The sequence below is a fragment of the Synchiropus splendidus genome, chromosome 13 (assembly GCF_027744825.2).
Source record: "Synchiropus splendidus isolate RoL2022-P1 chromosome 13, RoL_Sspl_1.0, whole genome shotgun sequence".
Lineage (NCBI taxonomy): Eukaryota > Metazoa > Chordata > Actinopteri > Syngnathiformes > Callionymidae > Synchiropus > Synchiropus splendidus.
Genome location: NC_071346.1, coordinates 17,659,148 through 17,681,849, shown reverse-complemented (window position 1 = coordinate 17,681,849; position 22,702 = coordinate 17,659,148). Strand labels below are relative to the sequence as shown.

Sequence of the window (22,702 nt, the reverse complement as noted above, 5' to 3'; positions counted from 1 at the left end):
TCTGGTGAAGACTTTCAGACATTAATCATTTATCAAGCGGATGAAACCAGGAAGCAGACATGTTTATCACAGATATGTGGCAGATAGATACGAATGGAAAGCATTAACAACACAAAAATCCACCATCGAGATATGTGAGTAGAGCCATCAAACTAGTTTTAGTGGTTGAACGTGGGTTTATAACAAGTGTATTTTTATTTTGATAAGTTATTAAATTACTACTATTTGTTTGACAGTAAATATCTTAATTGTTGTCGACCATTAGTAAACGTATTTGATTTATATGTCTATTTTAATTGATATGACAATGGAATTAGAGTGTAAGACTTAATGTTTTCTTGTCATGTTCACGTTGCTAATGGACACGCTGTACATACTCTATGTCCCACAATGCTTAGCGCGTCATCCTGCTTTCATCTCACCGCAGGCTCTGTTTACAGAGTGGTGCTTTTTCCGGGATCACAAACCCAGCTCCAGAATAACCGCGTCCCATTGACCAAGCCCAGTTTCTTTATGGGACAACGGAAGAAACTTTTCTGAAAGACCGGGTCACATTTACTTTCCGCCAGTAAGGTACGTCACACACCGGAAATCAAGCATGTGACTTGAGCGTTGGTGCACTCGTGTGTGCGTGTTACGTGTTTTGCAATGAGGCTCTGGGGAGAAAGGAGACTTTCATCCGCGGTGACGCGTAGTGAAGTTCACTTATAACCAGCACTTGCTCGCTTGATAGTCAGAAACGGTTCCTCATGACATTTTACTGTGTCCGAGCATCACATATGCCAGCGCCACATCCGCCATGAACTACCCAGTACTCACATTGAATATTCATTATACACCATTTTCGCCTATTTCGGCGGGGTACATTGGAATGACAGTGCTTAAGCATACATAATGATAAAAGATTAATAGAAGTTACCTGGGTGCAACTAGTTTCTGTGTATACATGCGAGTGCCTCTCACGGGCTTGACTCTTGGGTCAGCCGCTGGAAAGCCCCGCCTCACCCCTGAGAATGCATTTGGTTGGCTGTCTGCTCAGCTTCGCTTCACCCTTCATTAGACCCGTCCCCTGCCACTTGCCTCCTAAAATGAAGGATACATCTTTTCATGTCAGATACTGTGCCTGTTAACAAAGGCACTTATTGAAACTGACAACTTTCTTCATGTCCAAAGCCTCCATTTTCACCATCAGTGACAAGCTACCACCTTTTATTGAGAGACAAATGACCAACATGAGGCCAAAGCTAGCTCAGTGGTATTAAAGAGACTTTCCTGAATGAAAGTCTCAGCGACAGGAAGCATCCAATGGTGATGACAACTCCATGGCTGAGAGACTACAGGAGGCAAGTCGCTAGAGGGGGGCTGGTGGAGCTTACCTCTGCAGAGAGGCGATTGTGAGGTAGGGCCTCAGAATGACCAAACCAATAGTAAAAGCCATTAGAGGACTAAGCACGTACTGTATCACATAGAATGCTGCTCTTAATTTGCACTCAGTATTAATATTAGTCTTCAGAGTCCATGCAGACACTTGGACTCTGTTTCTTTAACCTTCACCCTCATTCCTGCTATCTCTCTGGGTGTGCCTTCAACTGTGGTACTATACAGATACAAGAGTCCAGTTTAATATTTAAACTCTTAACTTTTGCCTCACTATTTAACCTTGCCCGACTGTGTTTCCTTTCTCTTCCCCTCACTTTCTCTTTTGCAGACTACGCTTGTTTCAGCAAAATGAATTTCATTTTGGAAACCATCAAAGTCCTTCTTCTTTCCCTGTGGTACAACCTGGAGTCATTCATCTACCTCTTTGTTCCCATGAAGAAGAAAAATGTTGTAGGCGAGATAGTCCTAATCACTGGTGCTGGTGGTGGGATTGGCCGTCTTATGGCTCAGGAGTTTGCTGCCCTTGGTACTGTTTTGGTGCTGTGGGATATCAACCAGGAGGGAATGAAGGAGACAGCTAGGTTAGCTAAACAGTGTGGAGCCAGCAGAATTCACTACTACCTGTGCGACTGCAGCGACAAAAACGAGGTGTACCGAGTGGCTGACCAGGTACCTAATACAGTATTAATACTCATTTTCATACTGTTGTCTTTCGAAGTCTGCCTGTCACAGTCCTCTCCTTTGCTCAATGTAGTTTGTTGTTTATAAAATTCTAAATTCTATTCATTGTTTTCTATTCTGTTAGGTTTCTTTTTTTGCTTTCAACAATACAACAAAGTACAGTGTTATCCTACTTATATTGGCTAAACTTCATGTTGTCTTCATTAAGAATATTTTATTTGTGAAAAAATGGAGTAGGTGCTTGTGAGTCACTTCATAACTGACCCTACGGTTCTGTCTGTACTACTGTACCATACTGACTGAATGTTGAAAGAAAGTTTCACTTTGAGAACCCTCACTGTGATCTTGTTATTGCAGCATAATAATAATTAGACAAAAAATAGATCAATTCACTGTCTCAAGCCACTTTTGCTACGAAGATTCTTGTTTCCTGAGTAATCTTTTGTCTGTAACAGTAATATTTTGCCTTTGGAGTTTAATGCAGAGTTTTGTTGCCTGTCATCTTTCTTCCATACATCGCATTTTATTAATTTTCTTTCCCCCCATCCCTGGTGCAGGTCAAGCGCGAGGTGGGAGATGTCAGCATTCTAGTGAATAACGCTGGCATTGTGACGGGGAAGAAGTTCATGGATGCTCCAGATTCCCTGATTGAGAAGACGATGGAAGTCAACAGCATGGCTCACTTCTGGGTCAGTCACTTATGTTACTTCGTAACATGGTCAAAGATCAACATGGTCATGAATGTTTTTTTTTACCACCGGTATCTCTGCTTTATCGTGTAATCAGTTGGGTTGATTTGTTTAGTCCACCATTTACAAAATGTATCTGAGTTGGATTGAAATCTGATTCTACGATCGCACGTTTACACTTAGAGTAACATGTATCTTCAGTGTATATTGGTCACAACGTGTCGAACTTACAGCAAAAGTATCTTTTTTATTCACATATAAAGTTGCTTAAATTGTATACTGAGAGTGTCATGTAAAGGGACAAAAGACCATTGATTTTACATGTACAACATGTACTCATTTATGGATGTGGCTTGGAGAAGCAAATTTATTGTCTGTTGAATTTAACAATGTGATGGAGTTCACTGATGTAAACAAGAATTTTGTTACGATCTGAGTAACATCACATTAAACTCTCAAACTTGAAGCCATGTAGATACGCAATCAAATCTAAGTCGAATGACCTGTCTGAAAGCTTATTTTGAAGCCCTCATCCTCAAATTGAAGCTTTACCATGTGGGGTCCAGCAAACAGGCCCCACAATTGGCTAAGGGCCCCACAAGGGGGCGTTTTCCCCAAAATTAAACCTTTAACTAGGATAGGTATGCTAAAACACACATTTTGAATTTTGTACACTTTGTGTTTATATTGCTATCCTTGTGGAGACATTGGGAGGTTTCCCATTGCCGTATTCCTTTTCCCCTGCCTCCCCCCTCAACCTAACTATCCAAAAAAAATTGCTCACCTTAACCAGGACTCTTAACCAAACCTATACCCAATTATAATGATATAAGTTATAAGTTATTTAGAAGTCTTCAAATTGATGGACCTCCGGCAAAAGGTAGACATGATGGCATAAGGTCTCCACAAGAATGGTGTTTTGTCAAGAATTGGTCCCCACAAGGCAGGATTAAATATCCATCAAACTACCCAAACTTAACCAAGACCTAAACCAAACTGAAATTCAATTATAATGAGTCAGTTATTTTGAAGTTTAAAACATCAAATTGAGGCTTAACCTCTTGGGGACCGAGACAAGGCCACCACAAATAGCAAAAGATCCCCCACAGGGAGGCATGTTTCAAAAAAATTGTCCCCGCATGTATAGCTATACAAGTTCGCAGGCACACACACACACACACACACACACACACACACACAATGGAGATAGTCATGAAGCACAAAAAATGATTGTCAAATTTAAGAAAATTTTCAATGACTGACTGTGTCTAAATCTTCACTCAGACATACAAGGCCTTCTTACCAGCCATGATCGCCAACAACCATGGTCACTTGGTCAGTATTGCAAGTTCTGCTGGACTGATTGGCGTCAATGGACTGGCAGGTATGGACTGATGTACATTTCATCATTTTTATTGGGCTTAAATTGTGCTATTGAAGGATCCAGAAATGCATGTGTTTTAGTTCATCATAAAACTGGGGACTTTTTACTTGTTGCTGTTGTCTCTAGCGATAGAACGGCTGTGGTATGGTAATGGTATAGCACACTAAAATTTGTGACTGTTAGTTATAGGGGTATGCCAAAAAATTGATTCATATAAGAGTCGTGATTCTCATTTGCTATGATTCAGACTCGATTTAAAGTCTTCCCAAAATCGAAGAAAATTAAGCTAAAAAATGTGCATTTGTGTAGTGCCTAAATACAGTATAAGCAATGTACAGCTGGACAACTAAAGTGCATCAGCATGAATAACGTGACAAAAGTAAGTAGCAATGGTTCTCCCATCTTGTGTTGAGCCCATATATTGTAAGCAACCCTCTGTGTACGCTGTGTACGCAGTTCATAGAACGTAAAACACCAATGACTTGAAAAGGGTGACATCGCTGAAAACACAATGCATTGTAGGTCAACTGGAAAGTTTGTTTACAACACCATCACCAACTCTGTGCGCTGTTCCTTTGTTGAAGTCTGTCTGTTAAACGCGTGGATCATGATGAAAATGTGCTGTGTTATTAACTACCACACTCGTTCTCAGGACCACATCAGAAAAACTTGTTCCTGTTTCATTAATGAAGCCAAGGACCCCGGTCCCAGGAGTAACAGTAATGCAACATATGCAGCAGCAGCAACTTCTAAACCTCGAAGCAATCACAATCACTCGACACATTGCTGTGTTCAGGGCAGTTTTGACTGGAAAGTTTGAGCTAACAAGCTCTGAATCAAGCTTTTAGTGAGTATTTTGAAACAGGACAACCAAGGCCACGCCCCCACGCTACGTGAAGTGTCACCAAGTAGCGGCACTCAGACTAGCTTATGTATATCAAGGCAACAGGCAAATGTCAATCATCTTAATATGGAGTTCCTTTAATGCTTTTTAATATCAGTTCATGGCATGATTTCACCAAATTCTTTCAGTCCGTATTCTAGATTTAATCCCAGACCCTGATCTTCTCATTATCCTTCTTGTTTCCTTCTCAAACTTGCCGGATCCGGTATAGCGACGATAGCCATTAGCAGTGCCGGTGTTTATCGCGTGAAGTAGACAGAAAACACAAAAGGTGCAGCAGTTTCATGTCATGTATTTCAAGATGGAGCGTGACTATAAGACGTCTGCACAAACATAAGATACCGAACGGACAGTCAAAATAAATGTGAACGGGAAATACTGATTTTAAATTTGAACAACTAAAAATTCTGGGTAATTCGCTATGTGTTGTAATAAAATATTGATATTTGCAATCAGTGTGTAGATTATTTTTTGCGACAGAGTGCAATAGTATATTGCAATATCGATTTTTTTCCCCACCCTTAATGTGTATTGTATGCTTGATGAATTGAGTACAGTAAAATAAAAGACGAGTTTGGGGACTTCAAGTGCAAAGTTTTTGTTTTGAGTTATTAATCTTGAATAACTCTCTGAATCATCTGCACTTCGTCACGACTGTCCTTGAGTAATCCGTGTTTTAGAGGAGCAAAAAAAAAATGACTTGACTCGTCTGTCTGCACCCTCAATGTGTGATATGGCTACAGTTACAGTACATACTGTATGTGCCATGGTAATCAGAGTGTTATGTTATCATTGTCATCAGAGAAAATATTATCTCTTTATTTTGCAATTTGTGCATCATTCATGGGAGGGGTGAACGACAAAATGGTTTTTATTTGAATTTCATTTTATATTATCTATTGTTGAAATGTTAGTGCTAAATGTTTTCACTATTGTCTATTTGATGTTTTATTTGAAGGTTGAAGTGCTATGCTTTGATGTTGGTTACCGCACCTACGCTTAATCCTGTGCTGTTGTTGTTTTTCTTTTACCCCATTTAGATTATTGTGCCAGTAAGTTTGCTGCAGTTGGTTTTGCAGAATCTGTGAGTCTGGAACTCTTGGCTACTGGCAAAGATGGTATCAAGACCACCATCGTGTGCCCATATTTCATCAACACAGGAATGTTTGATGGATGTCAAACCAAGTAGGTTCTCTCACATCCATTTGTTGCTTTGTGTTACTGTCTATTCTTCTTTAATGTTTGATTGTATAATTTGATTGTGTGTGTGTGTATATATATATATATATATATATATACACAATATGTCAAACCGTATTGTGATGTCGATTGTGGTAGACCTCACTGGTTTGACTGGTGATGTTGCACACCTTCTTTATTTGTGACTTCCTCCTTTGTGCATCAGTCGGCCCCTGAAGCACTTGTTGAGTCACAAGCCTCTCCTCACAAGATCTGACATCTCATGACCACACCCGAAAATAGACATGTTATGTCCACCTTCAGGAGCTTTTAACTCTAGAAATGTGGGTCTACCATTGTGCTCTAGGTTCTGTCACAGAGATTATATACCGCTAGCAGAACAGACAACATGACAGACAATAAAAAGTCTTTATTTTGCCTTTTTCCTCAACACAAAAAATGTAATAACTTGTGTCACTTCTTAATCTGTCTCATGCGCAGGTGGCCTCGACTGCTCCCCATATTGGATCCGGAATATGTTGCCAAGAAGATCATTCATGCCGTCCTTACCGATCAGGTCTTTCTCATGATGCCCAGAAGCATCTACCTAATTGTTGCTCTGAAAAAGTAAGTGCACACTTTCCTTGTTTCAATATTCATGTATGGATTTCCTGTTGTTCCAATTTTAATGTGCATGTGTATTCATCACCAAAAATATGTTTCAGCATTTTAGACATGATCAGGCACACAGAGTATCTTTCGTCTGGAGGATCTCTGTTGTCGCTGATATCTTTTCTCCAAAAGATGACAACTGACTACTCAACACGTATTCAAGGTTTTGTATTCACAGTTGTCAAGTGGCTTTTGGTGTCCAGAGCACAGAGGACAGCTTTCGGCCGAGCACAAAGGCATAGAGTTGGCTTGCCAGACAAGATAACAGAGTTACTCACGCACAAAATCCCTGTTATCTAGTACACATCGCAACACTACACTCCAGTGCATACGCTGTAGATGCAAGTGATCATGTCAGACCCTCTAGTTTAATGTAATGTACTGAAAATCATCCACATTTACATGCATCGCAAACGATGAACTCACTCATCCTAATTCATTCAATTCCCACATGACAGCTGACTTCAAAAATAAATCAGAATGTGAATTTAAATCCAAATATTCATGTTTTCAGTGATGATGTTTATTCATCTGATAAAGGGGCGTAATGAATTCAGGGCATCATCATTTAATTATTTTTCATTCTTCAGTCAACGATTCTCATACGCTCAGCTTTATTCAAAATGAAAATGTAAATGTATTCATTAGGGCTGCAACTAATAGTCAACTGTTAAATCAGTCATCGACGCCTTAATGCGGCGATGCTTCATGACGTCTTTGTTCCCTTTTATACCCAAAACTTAAAGTGTTGAAACATTTCACAATATACGCATCAACCACTAAAGTTAGATGCAGACGAAACACATACAGAGAATGTTTTATAATAAACGTTATTACCATAAAACCGGTTTATACTCCCATTCATGCCCACGTGCAACAACTACTTGCAATGTCGCAGTCCTCACGTGATCTGGTGATGCCTTGTGGTCGCTGGTGGCAGTTGTCTGTATCAGGTGGGCAACTGCCCTGACATAGTTCTTGCCCTTAATCTCAACCAGTGCGAATTTGCCATCTGGGAAGACCTTCTTTACTTACTTAGTAATGGTACCGGATGCTCATGCTAGCTGTGATGGAGGATGTGATATGATGTGAGGTGTGGCAGTGTTGTGACAATGATGTAGGGGAGGACAAGGTGTTATGCAGAATATCGCAGCACTACATCCACTTGGTTTCCGCCACAGCTCTCGGTACTGACAAAAACTTGACAGCTGATCATAGACAGCAAGACAGTTTCTGGCCAGAAATAAACACTTCATTTTCAAACACAACGTAAAGCAATAGATCAGGTGACAGTTGCATTAATTAAGAGACATGCTTCAAAAAGTATGACCACCTGGCAGAACCCTAAACCAATTTTGTGACAATGACAGTTTTGGTTGTTTATTCGTTTCAAAGCTTTTCATTGCAATGTTTTACCAATAAAGAACAATGTGTTTTTAACTTTAAAAAAAAAAAGCTGTGCAGCAACTTCTGTGGTACTGTTTTCTTGTCAGCAGTCTTGACAGCCTGAGGACTGCTTTCACCATTTGGCTTATCGTTCTCTACTGACTGCCAGGGACAATGCATTGACAGCTTTGCAGCTTTGAGTTTCAACCTTACACAAATGAGCTTGTTGACACAAACAGCTGTAAAAACACAAAACACTTGACTTGGCTGAGAAAGGCCCAACGTGCCAGATTACTAAGTCATTTGTCTGAGTTGCCCTTCATAATATAAAGTGTTCACTTGTGCATCAACATGAGTTGTTTTAGTGTCCGTTTTGTAATTATGTGCGTGCCAAGTCAAATGTCCTTATATGAGTGTGTCGCTTAGAGGACAGATACAAAATGAGCCTTGAATCACAGGTTATCTCATCTTTCGAGAGAGTAACTGAGATTAAAAAATGTATTTATTGCTACCATCTCTGCGATGCTCAGATCAGAAATGGCTTTGATGAGTTTCCCTCTGCTGCTTTACATGTCAGGGCTTTTGTGACCAACTCTCTCTTCCTTACTGATGTGACTGTGTGATCATCCATTTTCATCTTTTGCAAAGCTCAATATTGAAAAACATTCCAAACAAAATCACTAATCAAACATTTGAACCATGAAAATTCATCCCGTGTTAATCACTCCTCTGATTTCTACTAAGCAGAGCGTGTACTTTATTGAGTTTCTGATGGCTGCTGTCTGGCCAGAGGTGCTTTTATGATGCATGTTAATGACTCTTTCTGGAGGTAATTAGCCTCAGTAAATGACTAACTTATGAACTTCTGAGTCCTCTAATTGGAACCAATCTGATTTTTTATTGCTGCAAGGACAGACACTGTGGTTCGTTCCAGTTAACTTTAGCACGTAGAGTCCTCTTGCACAAAAACAAATAGCCAATGTTTCAATAGAATGACAGACAAATATGAGAGTGACATTCATGGAAGCTCTTTGAGATTGGATCTCTCAATTTTTTTCTTTTTTCGGCGGGGCCTCCACCACCGTTTCAGCATATCCGTGCGGAAACCCCCTTTTTCCAATTGGGTCATATTTGTATAATATTTATTTGTCTGTTTTTATTTGTATGGAATGACATGTTTTGTTCGTTAATTGAAGTGTTTGGTTTTGCTGTTGCTGCGGTTGAATTTTCCCAATGTGGGACCAATAATGGTTATCTACAACCTTCGTTTGTTATCTTGTTCAACACTGGTTAGTTTCTGTTCTCAGTTTCCAGAAATAAAATGTCCATTCACTCGAGACCTAGTTCAAATACAGTTAAGCTACATTGGGACCAATTATGATTGACTGACTAGAAGTTGCTATTTGCTGTATATTTGGTCAATGCTCAATGCGGCAGAGATGACTGGTCATAGACCCACAACTGTTGAGCTGCAGCAAATGTTCACTTGTCAGTGAGGGTGAATGTTTGACTAATAGTACTCTGGCAGAAACACTCTACATGGGAGTACAGTGAAAGTACTGTTGTACATGTGTTTTTCCCCAAAGTATCTTCACAACAAAAAAAAGAATTTTCTTTCATGTTTAATTTATTCATGGAAACTTGCAAAAAGCACAAAGTTTAATAAAATGTGTGACACATTTCACTTTAGATTAGAAATCATTTGGTTTCATGTTTATTTTCTTCATTATGCAACATGGAAACAGTGTTCCAACCCATCCTGACTCCCATGGTGGAATATATCGATGTGGGATAGTGGATAGTGGACTACTCTCGACTGGGATTTTTATCCTGTTCTTGTGGCCAGTTAGCTGTGTTTCCCAACTCACGGAAACAGTTCTGCAAATGACTAACTGTCAAATAGTGGACAAATAGATGCCCAGCAACTGTTGGGATGATCGTTGATACAGGAAATGTATGTTGAACAAGTAAGAGCATCAACATTTTAAAACTCAGTTTGAAGAATTATTTAAGTTTGAGACATAAACAATACAGCCTGCCGCACGTGAACCAAGCTCCCCATCCAATGCCAATGAGAGTTGTGTTTCATGTATTATTCATTGTTGATTTCTGGTAAGTTTTTTTACTTTAGTGAAGCGAAGAGTCAACATGAGACGCTCCAGTGTGCACCGTCGCTCGCACACACAGACTGGGGCATGGGTGGCATGAGCCACATTAAAAATATATTAAAATAATGGCGCACACATTTCTATCTAAACTGCATGATATTTCAAAGAGGATCATAGTGCAATGTATTAATTTTAAAACTAAATGCACAAGATATGTACACTTGAGGTCAACCGACAACCTTGTGACATGCTGGGATGTGCTTTAACCGCTATACATGCTGCAAAGTCATGTGACTTGCTATTCAGGTGAGCCTTACTGCCTTGTTTGCCATATCTACATATTTGTAGGATGTGGCTCTTTGCAGCAACAGTGTAAAAATGTGGCTCTTTGCCTCTGTCTGGTTGGCCACCCCTGCAATACAACTTGTTGCCTATATAATTTTGCCCGGTAAATGTATGTTACTATACATTAATAATACATTATATACAAAACATTGTTTGTATTTTTAACTGTGTCAACTCATTAGAAGTACTATGTTTTGGAAGCAGTCAGGTGACAACTGAGTGAGAACCGTTTTAAAAGGGGACGAAAAGACAGTGTTTGAAAAGAGCCCCATGAGCTGATACATATGTCATACATTGGTTATGACCGATATATGAGAGGCATCAACGGTAGGATCCCATGGTGATAAATCCTGAAGCTGAATTTTCCTGAAAAGCAGACCCTTCCACTCTCATCAGGCTTTTTGATGGAGTTTTGAGGAGAGCTCACCTCTGTATGACTCAGGTCTAATACCCTGCCTAAAGAGCTGCACTTGTTTCAGACTTGTAACTCCGCCCTTGTAAGCTGAAACATGGTCCTGGTCAAATGACCTTGGTGGTAGACTTCAGTGGCTCATGCAGCATTTGTTCATGATGCTGTTGTGTTTGTTGGTGAATCTGACGTTATTGTAATAGACCAAGATAAAGAAGTTATGACCTTCTGCTCCAAGCTGTTGGTGAAGATCAGCAAGTAGTCAGTCATCCATTCAATAAGGGACAGTATGCAGCCCTTGTTACCGTGACTGCTAATGTGATCTCAATGATCTGCTCTTGAATAACAAAAACTGACATGTTTGACAGATCAATCGTGCCTTTACAATATTTGGCAAGGATTTTTTTTTTTTTTTTTTTACCAATTATGTGATGCATTTTGGTCCGATATCTAATTATTGTGACTGAAATCCATTTCTTGTCTCTTTTCACAGTATCCTGCCGCTGAAACAGGCCGTCATGCTGGGTCAGTACCTGGGAGCCTTCAACCTCATGGACAAGTTCAGAGGTCACTCAAAGAAGCTGAACTGACAAGATGAGTGGGGACAATTACCTGACATTATCGAAACACAATGAAGGAAAACAAGTGCTATTTGGTGTCATTCATTTCAGCAGGCCACGCCCATGAGCCCTCTTTTAATTTCCTGTTAACCCTGGTGTTTCCAAGTCATTTAGACTGTATGCTTTTGACGTTCGTTATTGTGTGTCATTCCAATGAGTTGTTCGTTCTAAGATCATTCCGTGTGTGGAATTGAATTATGTTCTGAAAATGAAAATCATCATATATCATTTCAGAATGCCATTGCCTTCATCAAGGATTGGCAATTTCAGGTCATTCCACTTCCATTTTTTGTCTGATACCATTTGCATGTCATCAACTGAACTTTTTAAAGACTGAATATTAATTAGATGTATGTTTTATGTATTATATTCGACAATGATGATGCCAAAGTCTGCCGTGTTTCAATTGCGTCAAATGTGGCCTCTCCAACATGGCATTCCAAAGAAGGTAGTGGGGCTATGTCACCCGGGGTTATTAGCTCTGACCACTACTTCAGCTGAATTGTCATTTGATGTATGTAGCACCTTATGTGGCTCTGCACAGTGCAGATTAAAGTGCATAAGCAGGCCATGGCTGACCCGCATGATCAGTTGAGGTGCTACTCCTATTGAAGCATTCGGAGTAGGGATGCTCCGATCAGGGTGTTCCGATCACCGATACCGAGCACATGTATTGACAATGAATTTGTAATCAAAATGATGAAACCTGTGTACATGATGTGAAAACATGAAACATTAAATCATTTTATTTCAGACACATTTTAATATACCTCTTCAAGAAGGCAAAAAATGGAAGAAGAAAAAAACATTGCAGAATGCAGCAACTCTTCTGTCAAAAGGACCAAGTGAAAAACATTTAATTCAATGTGAGACGTCGCAGTTTGGTGAGTCTCTTGAGACTTTGCTATGTCTGTGAAATATTTACATAATGGCCGCTTGTAGCGGGACTCGCACAGAGAGCTCCACTCCTCTCCGGACATTTTTAAACGTTTCAGATTCAGGTGGCTGACAAACGCTGCACCCGACTCCAGTCATTTCTGTCTCTGCATAAACGACAGCTGAAAAAGGCTGGTCATCTAGCTTGGTGAAATAACTGATTATTTCTTTAGCAATTAGCTTAGCGTTCTGAATGTCACGCTCGGAGTGGCGGGTGTTGCTAAGCGTCAGCTGCGTTAACAGCCTGACTTTGATGAGCCCGGAAAACTCTCTGTGCTCCGTCAAGTGCTGGAGCTTTAAAAGGCATATTTAATTTTAACGCGCTTCCCTGCACATTTTCCTGTGGATGTGCTGCAGGATGCAAACTTTTAAAGTCAGACTGAAAGAATCCTCACCATCAGCGACTGCAGCGTCACCGCTGCTGCTGAGTGAGCTGCGAGTAGGGAGGAGCGGACGCGTCACAACCAGCGGAACACAGCACAATCAGAGCACCGGTTGGCACATGTGATCGGTTGTTGTGATCGGCAAAGACTGGTAGTGACCCTGATTTCACCGGTCACGCTGAAATCGGCCGATCGCAATCGGTGACCCATCGATCGGAGCATCCCTAATTAGGAGTGCTAATGTGTCATGCCCCACAGCCCACGACAAAACACATTTCACTTTAGATTAGAAATCATTTGGTTTCATGTTTATTTTCTTCATTATGCAACATGGAAACAGTGTTCCAACCCATCCTGACTCCCATGGTGGAATATATCGATGTGGGATAGTGGATAGTGGACTACTCTCGACTGGGATTTTTATCCTGTTCTTGTGGCCAGTTAGCTGTGTTTCCCAACTCACGGAAACAGTTCTGCAAATGACTAACTGTCAAATAGTGGACAAATAGATGCCCAGCAACTGTTGGGATGATCGTTGATACAGGAAATGTATGTTGAACAAGTAAGAGCATCAACATTTTAAAACTCAGTTTGAAGAATTATTTAAGTTTGAGACATAAACAATACAGCCTGCCGCACGTGAACCAAGCTCCCCATCCAATGCCAATGAGAGTTGTGTTTCATGTATTATTCATTGTTGATTTCTGGTAAGTTTTTTTACTTTAGTGAAGCGAAGAGTCAACATGAGACGCTCCAGTGTGCACCGTCGCTCGCACACACAGACTGGGGCATGGGTGGCATGAGCCACATTAAAAATATATTAAAATAATGGCGCACACATTTCTATCTAAACTGCATGATATTTCAAAGAGGATCATAGTGCAATGTATTAATTTTAAAACTAAATGCACAAGATATGTACACTTGAGGTCAACCGACAACCTTGTGACATGCTGGGATGTGCTTTAACCGCTATACATGCTGCAAAGTCATGTGACTTGCTATTCAGGTGAGCCTTACTGCCTTGTTTGCCATATCTACATATTTGTAGGATGTGGCTCTTTGCAGCAACAGTGTAAAAATGTGGCTCTTTGCCTCTGTCTGGTTGGCCACCCCTGCAATACAACTTGTTGCCTATATAATTTTGCCCGGTAAATGTATGTTACTATACATTAATAATACATTATATACAAAACATTGTTTGTATTTTTAACTGTGTCAACTCATTAGAAGTACTATGTTTTGGAAGCAGTCAGGTGACAACTGAGTGAGAACCGTTTTAAAAGGGGACGAAAAGACAGTGTTTGAAAAGAGCCCCATGAGCTGATACATATGTCATACATTGGTTATGACCGATATATGAGAGGCATCAACGGTAGGATCCCATGGTGATAAATCCTGAAGCTGAATTTTCCTGAAAAGCAGACCCTTCCACTCTCATCAGGCTTTTTGATGGAGTTTTGAGGAGAGCTCACCTCTGTATGACTCAGGTCTAATACCCTGCCTAAAGAGCTGCACTTGTTTCAGACTTGTAACTCCGCCCTTGTAAGCTGAAACATGGTCCTGGTCAAATGACCTTGGTGGTAGACTTCAGTGGCTCATGCAGCATTTGTTCATGATGCTGTTGTGTTTGTTGGTGAATCTGACGTTATTGTAATAGACCAAGATAAAGAAGTTATGACCTTCTGCTCCAAGCTGTTGGTGAAGATCAGCAAGTAGTCAGTCATCCATTCAATAAGGGACAGTATGCAGCCCTTGTTACCGTGACTGCTAATGTGATCTCAATGATCTGCTCTTGAATAACAAAAACTGACATGTTTGACAGATCAATCGTGCCTTTACAATATTTGGCAACAACATTAAATCATTTTATTTCAGACACATTTTAATATACCTCTTCAAGAAGGCAAAAAATGGAAGAAGAAAAAAACATTGCAGAATGCAGCAACTCTTCTGTCAAAAGGACCAAGTGAAAAACATTTAATTCAATGTGAGACGTCGCAGTTTGGTGAGTCTCTTGAGACTTTGCTATGTCTGTGAAATATTTACATAATGGCCGCTTGTAGCGGGACTCGCACAGAGAGCTCCACTCCTCTCCGGACATTTTTAAACGTTTCAGATTCAGGTGGCTGACAAACGCTGCACCCGACTCCAGTCATTTCTGTCTCTGCATAAACGACAGCTGAAAAAGGCTGGTCATCTAGCTTGGTGAAATAACTGATTATTTCTTTAGCAATTAGCTTAGCGTTCTGAATGTCACGCTCGGAGTGGCGGGTGTTGCTAAGCGTCAGCTGCGTTAACAGCCTGACTTTGATGAGCCCGGAAAACTCTCTGTGCTCCGTCAAGTGCTGGAGCTTTAAAAGGCATATTTAATTTTAACGCGCTTCCCTGCACATTTTCCTGTGGATGTGCTGCAGGATGCAAACTTTTAAAGTCAGACTGAAAGAATCCTCACCATCAGCGACTGCAGCGTCACCGCTGCTGCTGAGTGAGCTGCGAGTAGGGAGGAGCGGACGCGTCACAACCAGCGGAACACAGCACAATCAGAGCACCGGTTGGCACATGTGATCGGTTGTTGTGATCGGCAAAGACTGGTAGTGACCCTGATTTCACCGGTCACGCTGAAATCGGCCGATCGCAATCGGTGACCCATCGATCGGAGCATCCCTAATTAGGAGTGCTAATGTGTCATGCCCCACAGCCCACGACAAAACTTAGAATTCATGGTATGAGACTACCAGCCATTTTTTTGTCATTGAGGACCAACTAATGCAATGTCAGACCCCTGATGTACCACGCAGAGCAAGAGGTACTTGTCAGACACATCCGGTGCCTGATAGAAACTCAGGGCATTTTATTTCAGTTGCTGTGTTGTTTTGTTAGTTCGTTGTCAAAATTGCTATTTTATTGACTGCCTCACATCCGTAAATATTGAAGGTGTATGCTGTCAGTCACGAAAGAAAACTGTGCTCAGTGTACCCTTACGTTTAACTGTTCAAGTCATTTCACATGTGTAAGACTAGCGTATCTTCCACTTTTCCTTTTCAAAATTGATCATTTCAAATACAAATAAAATGACCAAAGATGACAGAACAGCAAAGTACGCCCAGAAGAGAAAAACTTGGGGCTTGTGGAGAGGAACATTTGGAGAATAGGAAAGAATGTTATCCAAAACATGAGGCTGCCAAATATTTCTTTGTCTTTCATGTCCACAGTTCTGGCATTTCACACCGACACGTCTTATCCTCATCTAACACACTTTCATTGCTGTGGGGAGCAAGTTGCCCTGCCATAGTGGCTTTGCGCCAGCTGAAAACACCTGTCAGATAAATGTGGAACTGAAGACATTCGAAAAGGTGAAGCGCATATGCAGTGTGAAAGGAGGACTAGTCTACTAATGAAAGTCAAATCCATTCTGTCAGCCATTTACAAGCACATGTAGCCTATATGCATCGTTGACTCTCATATAAGTTCATTTTAAAAATTGTTTTTAATTATTATGAATAACTTCTCCTTATGTCTCACCTATGTCTCTCTTTTCTTCAGTTTGTTGTGCTCATGTCTGGAGCCTGACACTAATCGTGGTAGCTTGCAGGAATCTATAGCTGAGGATACTTAAAGCAACATGAGAAAATGCTGCTGAGTGAGCAGCAGGAAATCGTTTACTCTGCCACAACTAACTGTTTTGTGTCAGTTCTTGCTGATGCTGGCTGTTTCCATCCCAATATGACCCTCACTTTGTCCTTCTCGTATTTGATTCTATTTCTATGATACAGAGTTGAAGCTGTTTGTTCCCTGTTGATAGAAACAACATGCATCGTAAAAAATGAATTATCTGTACAATATCATCACTTGTTGATCATGTTATTTTGACTGTGCAGTATTATCTGACAATACAGACTCAGAATGGAAGATCATGCAGTGGTGACATTTTTGATTAATAAAAACATGATGAAATATCTGCACTGGAATTCTTCATTGGCACCTTTTTAGTGTGAATGTGTTGCTTCTAATTTTCTGTCATTCACTTCTTCTGTTTCACTGCGTCTCAGGTGGAACTGAAGTTTCGTGACTTTTAGCAACTCATGACTTTTACTCTCATCTGTTGACCTTTAGTTTTCTGACAAGTCTGATGAGGACAAGCTGAGGATTCAGCTGTCTAAACTGTGGACAGAAACGCAGCTCATTTTTGTTAACTGAAATGAAAATAAAAATGAAACTTTTTCTTAAAACAATAACCTACCAAAATGTCTGTTTATAAAACTGATCAAAACAATTACAAATTATTGGAAATTGTCTTTATTTAATAAAGAATTGTTAATTTTAATATAAATCTATTGATTTTGGTTCGGCTGGTTTTACAACAGCTGTCAGCCAGGTGTGGCATGTCAAGTCCATGAAGTCACTTGTGGTGACCTAACAACGCTGACCAAGCGCGATGGTGGTAGTTGGGCAAAGGTGTCATCTTTCCAAACGGGTTCTCGGTTGAAGCCACACAAGAAAGCAGGTTTTGTACTGTCTGCGGGACTTGACTACATGTGTCAGATAGACCCAAGATGTTTGTGAGACTAAATGTTACAGAAAGTGGGGACACCTCTGCAGAGATTGACTTCAAAAGTAAGAGTGACTCCTATTTTCTGAAAGTGAGGTCTTCTTACTTTGTTGCGTGTTGAGCGGCAGCGAAGGTCCCGCTGGTTTCATCGCGTGCACGCTAAAAACAAGGCGAGATTTCCATCTACTGGACTATCGGGGGAATGACACTGTATTACTCGTTCCATAACGATAACCATCTTGTAAACACTGTCGCAAATAGGTTACGGCGTCCAACTGTTTACCTACATGTTGCTTTTGGACATGAATATTTTACAGTGATTTTCGTGTAGCCTGCGTCTAGAACGAAATTCGCCCTTCTATATTCGTCTGTACTTCAGTCTAATTCACGACGATTGTACTTAATCCATTTTTTAGAAATAAAAATTTGAAAAAGTAAATTGTAGAAATGATGGCCAGATGATGGATTCAAACATTTTTAGTCAATGATCAATCTCCAGTGTAGTTAAGATGTTGATGTCATTATAAATACCTCATATCAGCTTCTTTTAAAAACCAAATCCAGATCATTTAAATATACAGTCGTATGCAAAAGTTTGGGCACCCCTGATCATTTTGAAGATTTTCCTTTATAAATCATTGGTTGTTCGGATCAGCAATTTCAGTTAAATACATCATATAGCAGGCAAACATAGTGTTATTTAAGAAGCGAAATGAAGTTTATAAGATTTACAGAAAGTGTGCAATAATTACTTAAACAAAAGCAGGCAGGTGCATAAGTTTGGGCACCCTTGTTGTTTTATTGATTTGAATACCTTTAGCACTAACTATTGGAACACAACATTTGTTTGGTAAACTCATTGACCCTTGACCTACAAACAAAGGTGAAGCCAGTCATGAGAAAGGGTATTTAAGTTGTCCAGTTGCAAGTTGTTCTCCTCTTTGCATCTTCTCTGAAGAGTGGCAACATGGGAGCCTCAAAACAACTCTCAAATGACCTGAAAACAAAGACTGTTCATCATCATGGTTTAGGTGAAGGATGTATCCTTCATCTAACTCAGCTAGCTCAAGCTAGCTCAGAGATTTCAGCTGTCAGTTTCCACTGTGAGAAACATAGTGAGGATGTTGGAAGTCCACAGGCACAGTTCTAGTTAAGGCCTGGAGTGGCAGGCCAAGAAAGATCTCAGATAAGCAGAGGCCAAGGATGGTGAGAACAGTCAAACTCAACCCACAGACCAGCTCCAAAGACCTACAACATGATCTTGCTGCAGATGGTGTGTGTCACTGTGCATCATTCAACTATTCAGCGCACTTTGCACAAGGAGATGCAGTATGGGAGAGTAATGCGGCAGAAGCCTTTTCTGTGCACATGCCACAAACAGAGTCGCTTGAGGTACGCTAAAGCACATTTGGACATGCCAGGTTCATTTTGGAAGGTGCTGTGGACTGATCAAACTAAGTTATTTGGACATAACAAGGGGCAGTATGCACAGCGGAAGAAGAACACAGCATTCCAAGACAAACACTTGCTACCCACAGTAAAATTTGGTGGTGGTTCCATCATTGATGTGGGGCTGTGTGGCCAGTGCATGTACTGGCAAACTTGTTAAAGTTGAAGGTCGCATGGATTCCAATCAGTATCAGCAGATACTCACGAACAATGTTCAAGTATCAGTGACAAAGTTGAAGTTGCGCCGGGGCTGGATACTTCAACAAGACAACGACTCTAAACACTGCTCCAATTCTACTAAGGCATTCGTGAGGAGGAGGAACAAGTACAAAGTTCTGGAATGGCCATCTCAGTCCCCAGACCTGAATATTATTGAAAATCTGTCCATGCTCAGAAACCATCAAACCTGACTGAACTGGAGATGTTTTGTATATAGCAGTGTTGTATTACTATCGATGTGTATCGCTTGTGTGTGAAATTAACCTGCATAATTAGCTAAAAATACCAAATACCATACAGAGCTTTTTATAGTTATCATTCAGTCTTTAGAGGGCGAAATTGTATTTTTTCCTGTGGTCGTTGAATCTCAATTACAAATGAATTTACTCTAGATCAATTTCTCAAAAAGGCTTCATGATACTGTGTGTCTGTGACTCTAAGAGCTCATGTTGTCAATTTGCATTCTACGTTATGGTCTTTTCCCATCGTTCCTTTCTCCAGCATGCAGCGCTAGAGTTCAGTCCTTTTGAGCTCTGACAGTTGGCCAGGGAAACCTCATAGTAAATCAACCAAAGATGAAACAGAGCTCCGAAAGGTCACCTTTTGTGGGCTGGCAGCTATTTCTTCCTCTGTGGATCACAAGATGCACAACACATCGCAGGAGCTCTTGGATGCCACTGTATGAGATATGCATGAGTCCAAGACATGCAGTTCTCCTCTCAGTATTACCAAGCTCCTTCAAGGAGCCCAGCAACAGTGCTTTCCTGCAGACTACAAGCTCTTAGTCGCACGGAAGCCAGTCTTATCCGGGAGTCATTTGGTCACCTTATCCCCAGAAATGGACATGTCACTGAAACCTTATCAAAGTTTGTTGTCGCCTCTGACGATTGGCAGGTCAAGACGATTCACCATTGCACCCTGTGGTCCTGGACACCTCTCACCCGACCACACGCTTACTAATCCAGAAGTATGACAAGGATCTACACCACCCTGGACCAGAGAGGGTTTCAGCGCTGGCAAGCCTGGCCTTCCAATAGCGGACCTGCCAGCTGCCCGGCTCAGACTACACAAACCTGTATTCTACTCCACCGGTGTGGGTTGCTTTGGACCAATGGATGTGAAAGTCGGAAGTTGACAAGATAAATGCTGGGGGCTCATATTTAAGTGCATGACAACGAGAGCTGTGCACATAGATCTATCTAGTTTGGACGTCGACTCTTGCCTGATGATCATGATAGGGTTTTTTGCAAGAAGAGGGACCCCTGTAGAGTTGTGGTCAGACCAAGGGACTAACTTTAAAGCTGGAGAAAGGGAACTCCAATTGGGCATACATGTGTCTAAGTTCTGTAAATGGCTGACTGTGTAACGGAACTGACTTTGTTAGGATCTAAATGCAGTGAGTTCAACAAAGAGTTTATTCCAGATAACTATGAACAGAAGGAGCACCATAAAACTCCACAGAAACTCAGTCCAACTCAAATCCACAATAGTCCAGCAGAAGGCGCTTCACTGACTTGACCTGAATCTACTCTACTGTTACACATACTTGACAGCAAGACTTGAGCATAAACAGAGGGGCAGAAGACAGACCCAAGGTGCTATCAGTTACCTGACAGGATGTACACAGCAAGATGAAATTAAACCCCCAGCAAAACAAAACAGGAAGTGGACGAGAACGTGACCACAGAAGGTGCAAATTGGACATAACCAAACTTAATATAACCGATGACACGTAATAGACTGCTGTAACATTAATGTTGTTTTGGAAAGCAACATATGGATGATGAAAATTGTGTAATTCATGCTGCACATGAGTCACTACATTTGAACTGGACAGTGTGTTTGGTGTTTGTTCTTAACTGACAAGCAAGACTGCAAATGTTCTCTTCTTCAATTAAGTCCCCTAGAATACAGATGTCTCAGTAGATATTCATTCACGCATTAGAAATACATACACGGCCTCAGCAGTGTGTTCATTAAATGTCTAGTGAATGAAACTCTGTTCATTGACTCTTAATTTGTTTTCATTGTCTAGAGCTGTCTATAGCTGTTGAACAACATCACCTTGACACAAAGATGCTCTAATAAATTGCAGAAAAGTGGGAAATAAACACGTGCACAGTGGTGGAAACCCAGAACTAGATTTGATCTAGGATCACTGACCTAAATGAGGTGTAAAGCTCTGCAGCGTCAAAAACATCTTTCAGATGATTCCAACTGTTCTCCGGCAACAACACGACACAAAGCTCAGACGGTCTCATCACAAGGTACCTGACTCTTGGGTGTACAGCCTAGCTCACAGCGACCCGCTTAAAATCAACATTTTAGCTTGTCTACATGGATGCATGTGAGCTGACCTTACATGCAGTCCCATGCATCCATGCACCAACCAATAATAATAATGACATACCTGAACAAGGTCAAGGTAGTAGAATTGGATAAGGTTTATATCCAAAAAGTCTCCAGAGAAGTTTCTATCTTCTTGTACTGGTTTGAGCATATTCATCCAAAGCTGGACACACTGTTTTCGGCATGATCAACTTGCATCCTCTCTCGACATCCATCAATCTGCTCAATGCGCTGAATGTAATAGCCATTAATACATATAGCCACTATTTGTGGTGAAGGCAACCATCTATAGAACAAAACGACTAAAGCTGTGAATGCAGCCATTTATGGTGATTCCTTAAGGCTATAATTTGTCTTATGTGGTATAGTCATCATCTTAAATTGTTGGTGTAACCAGTGAAAACCTCGCATTTGTCCACTGCTTTTCAATTCTTGATGAACAAACGCAGTGACCACTCCCAGACTGGTGTGATGTTTCCTTCTGAACAGGCCCAACTTACTGCAATGTCTTTTCAATGTCCGAAAGCTAATAATAATGTGGTTAGTATGAGCTTGGATGAGGTCTTCCTGTATTACTGCGACTCTAGTGCAGCTATCAGAAATGACTTAAATGACTTCAAAATCTAAAAATGTGTATTTTGTATTTCTGAGTCTATGAATGTGCTTTTCTTTCTTGCCAATGTCTGCTTTGTTTTGTCAGTGTGTGTTTTGTTTTAGACATTTTGTGTTTTGCTTTGCACTTCTCAGCCACCATACTCAGCCATCATACTAAAAAAAATTACCTTACTACAGTTGAATAGTTTAACAACATAGTTTAATTTCATCGTTATCAACAACTCAATTTTAGGTAAGTTGGATTGTATCCATCTCCACCCAGCGGCGGGTCTAAAAAAAGGTATGTGCAGCTGCAAAACCACAGCAGAGCGGGAGGTGTGTCGGTCTCACAGGAAGTACAAGACTCAGAGAATAGACATCCAAAATAAAGCCTTTTGTGTTAACTGAGCCAGATTACCAAGTACTCCATCGTGGTTTCAAATTTTGTTTTACATTTCGAAGA

General features: G+C 40.7%; 1 protein-coding gene across 2 annotated transcripts; it reads left to right on the top strand.

The window, feature by feature from the left end:
* The first annotated feature begins 416 nt into the window (after positions 1–416).
* On the top strand, positions 417–17,021 carry LOC128769435 (epidermal retinol dehydrogenase 2-like). Of its 2 annotated transcripts, none has more exons than XM_053883147.1 (7): positions 417–573; positions 1,709–2,049; positions 2,619–2,750; positions 4,035–4,134; positions 6,079–6,223; positions 6,719–6,844; positions 11,631–17,021. In XM_053883147.1, exons 2-7 carry the CDS (start codon positions 1,729–1,731, stop codon positions 11,725–11,727), a joined length of 921 nt encoding a protein of 306 aa, XP_053739122.1. In that variant the 5' UTR covers positions 417–573; positions 1,709–1,728; the 3' UTR covers positions 11,728–17,021. The 2 variants fall into 2 exon arrangements, with proteins under 2 accessions (XP_053739122.1, XP_053739123.1); XM_053883148.1 differs by lacking the exon at positions 417–573 and adding an exon at positions 1,154–1,399.
* The last annotated feature ends 5,681 nt before the right edge of the window (positions 17,022–22,702 follow it).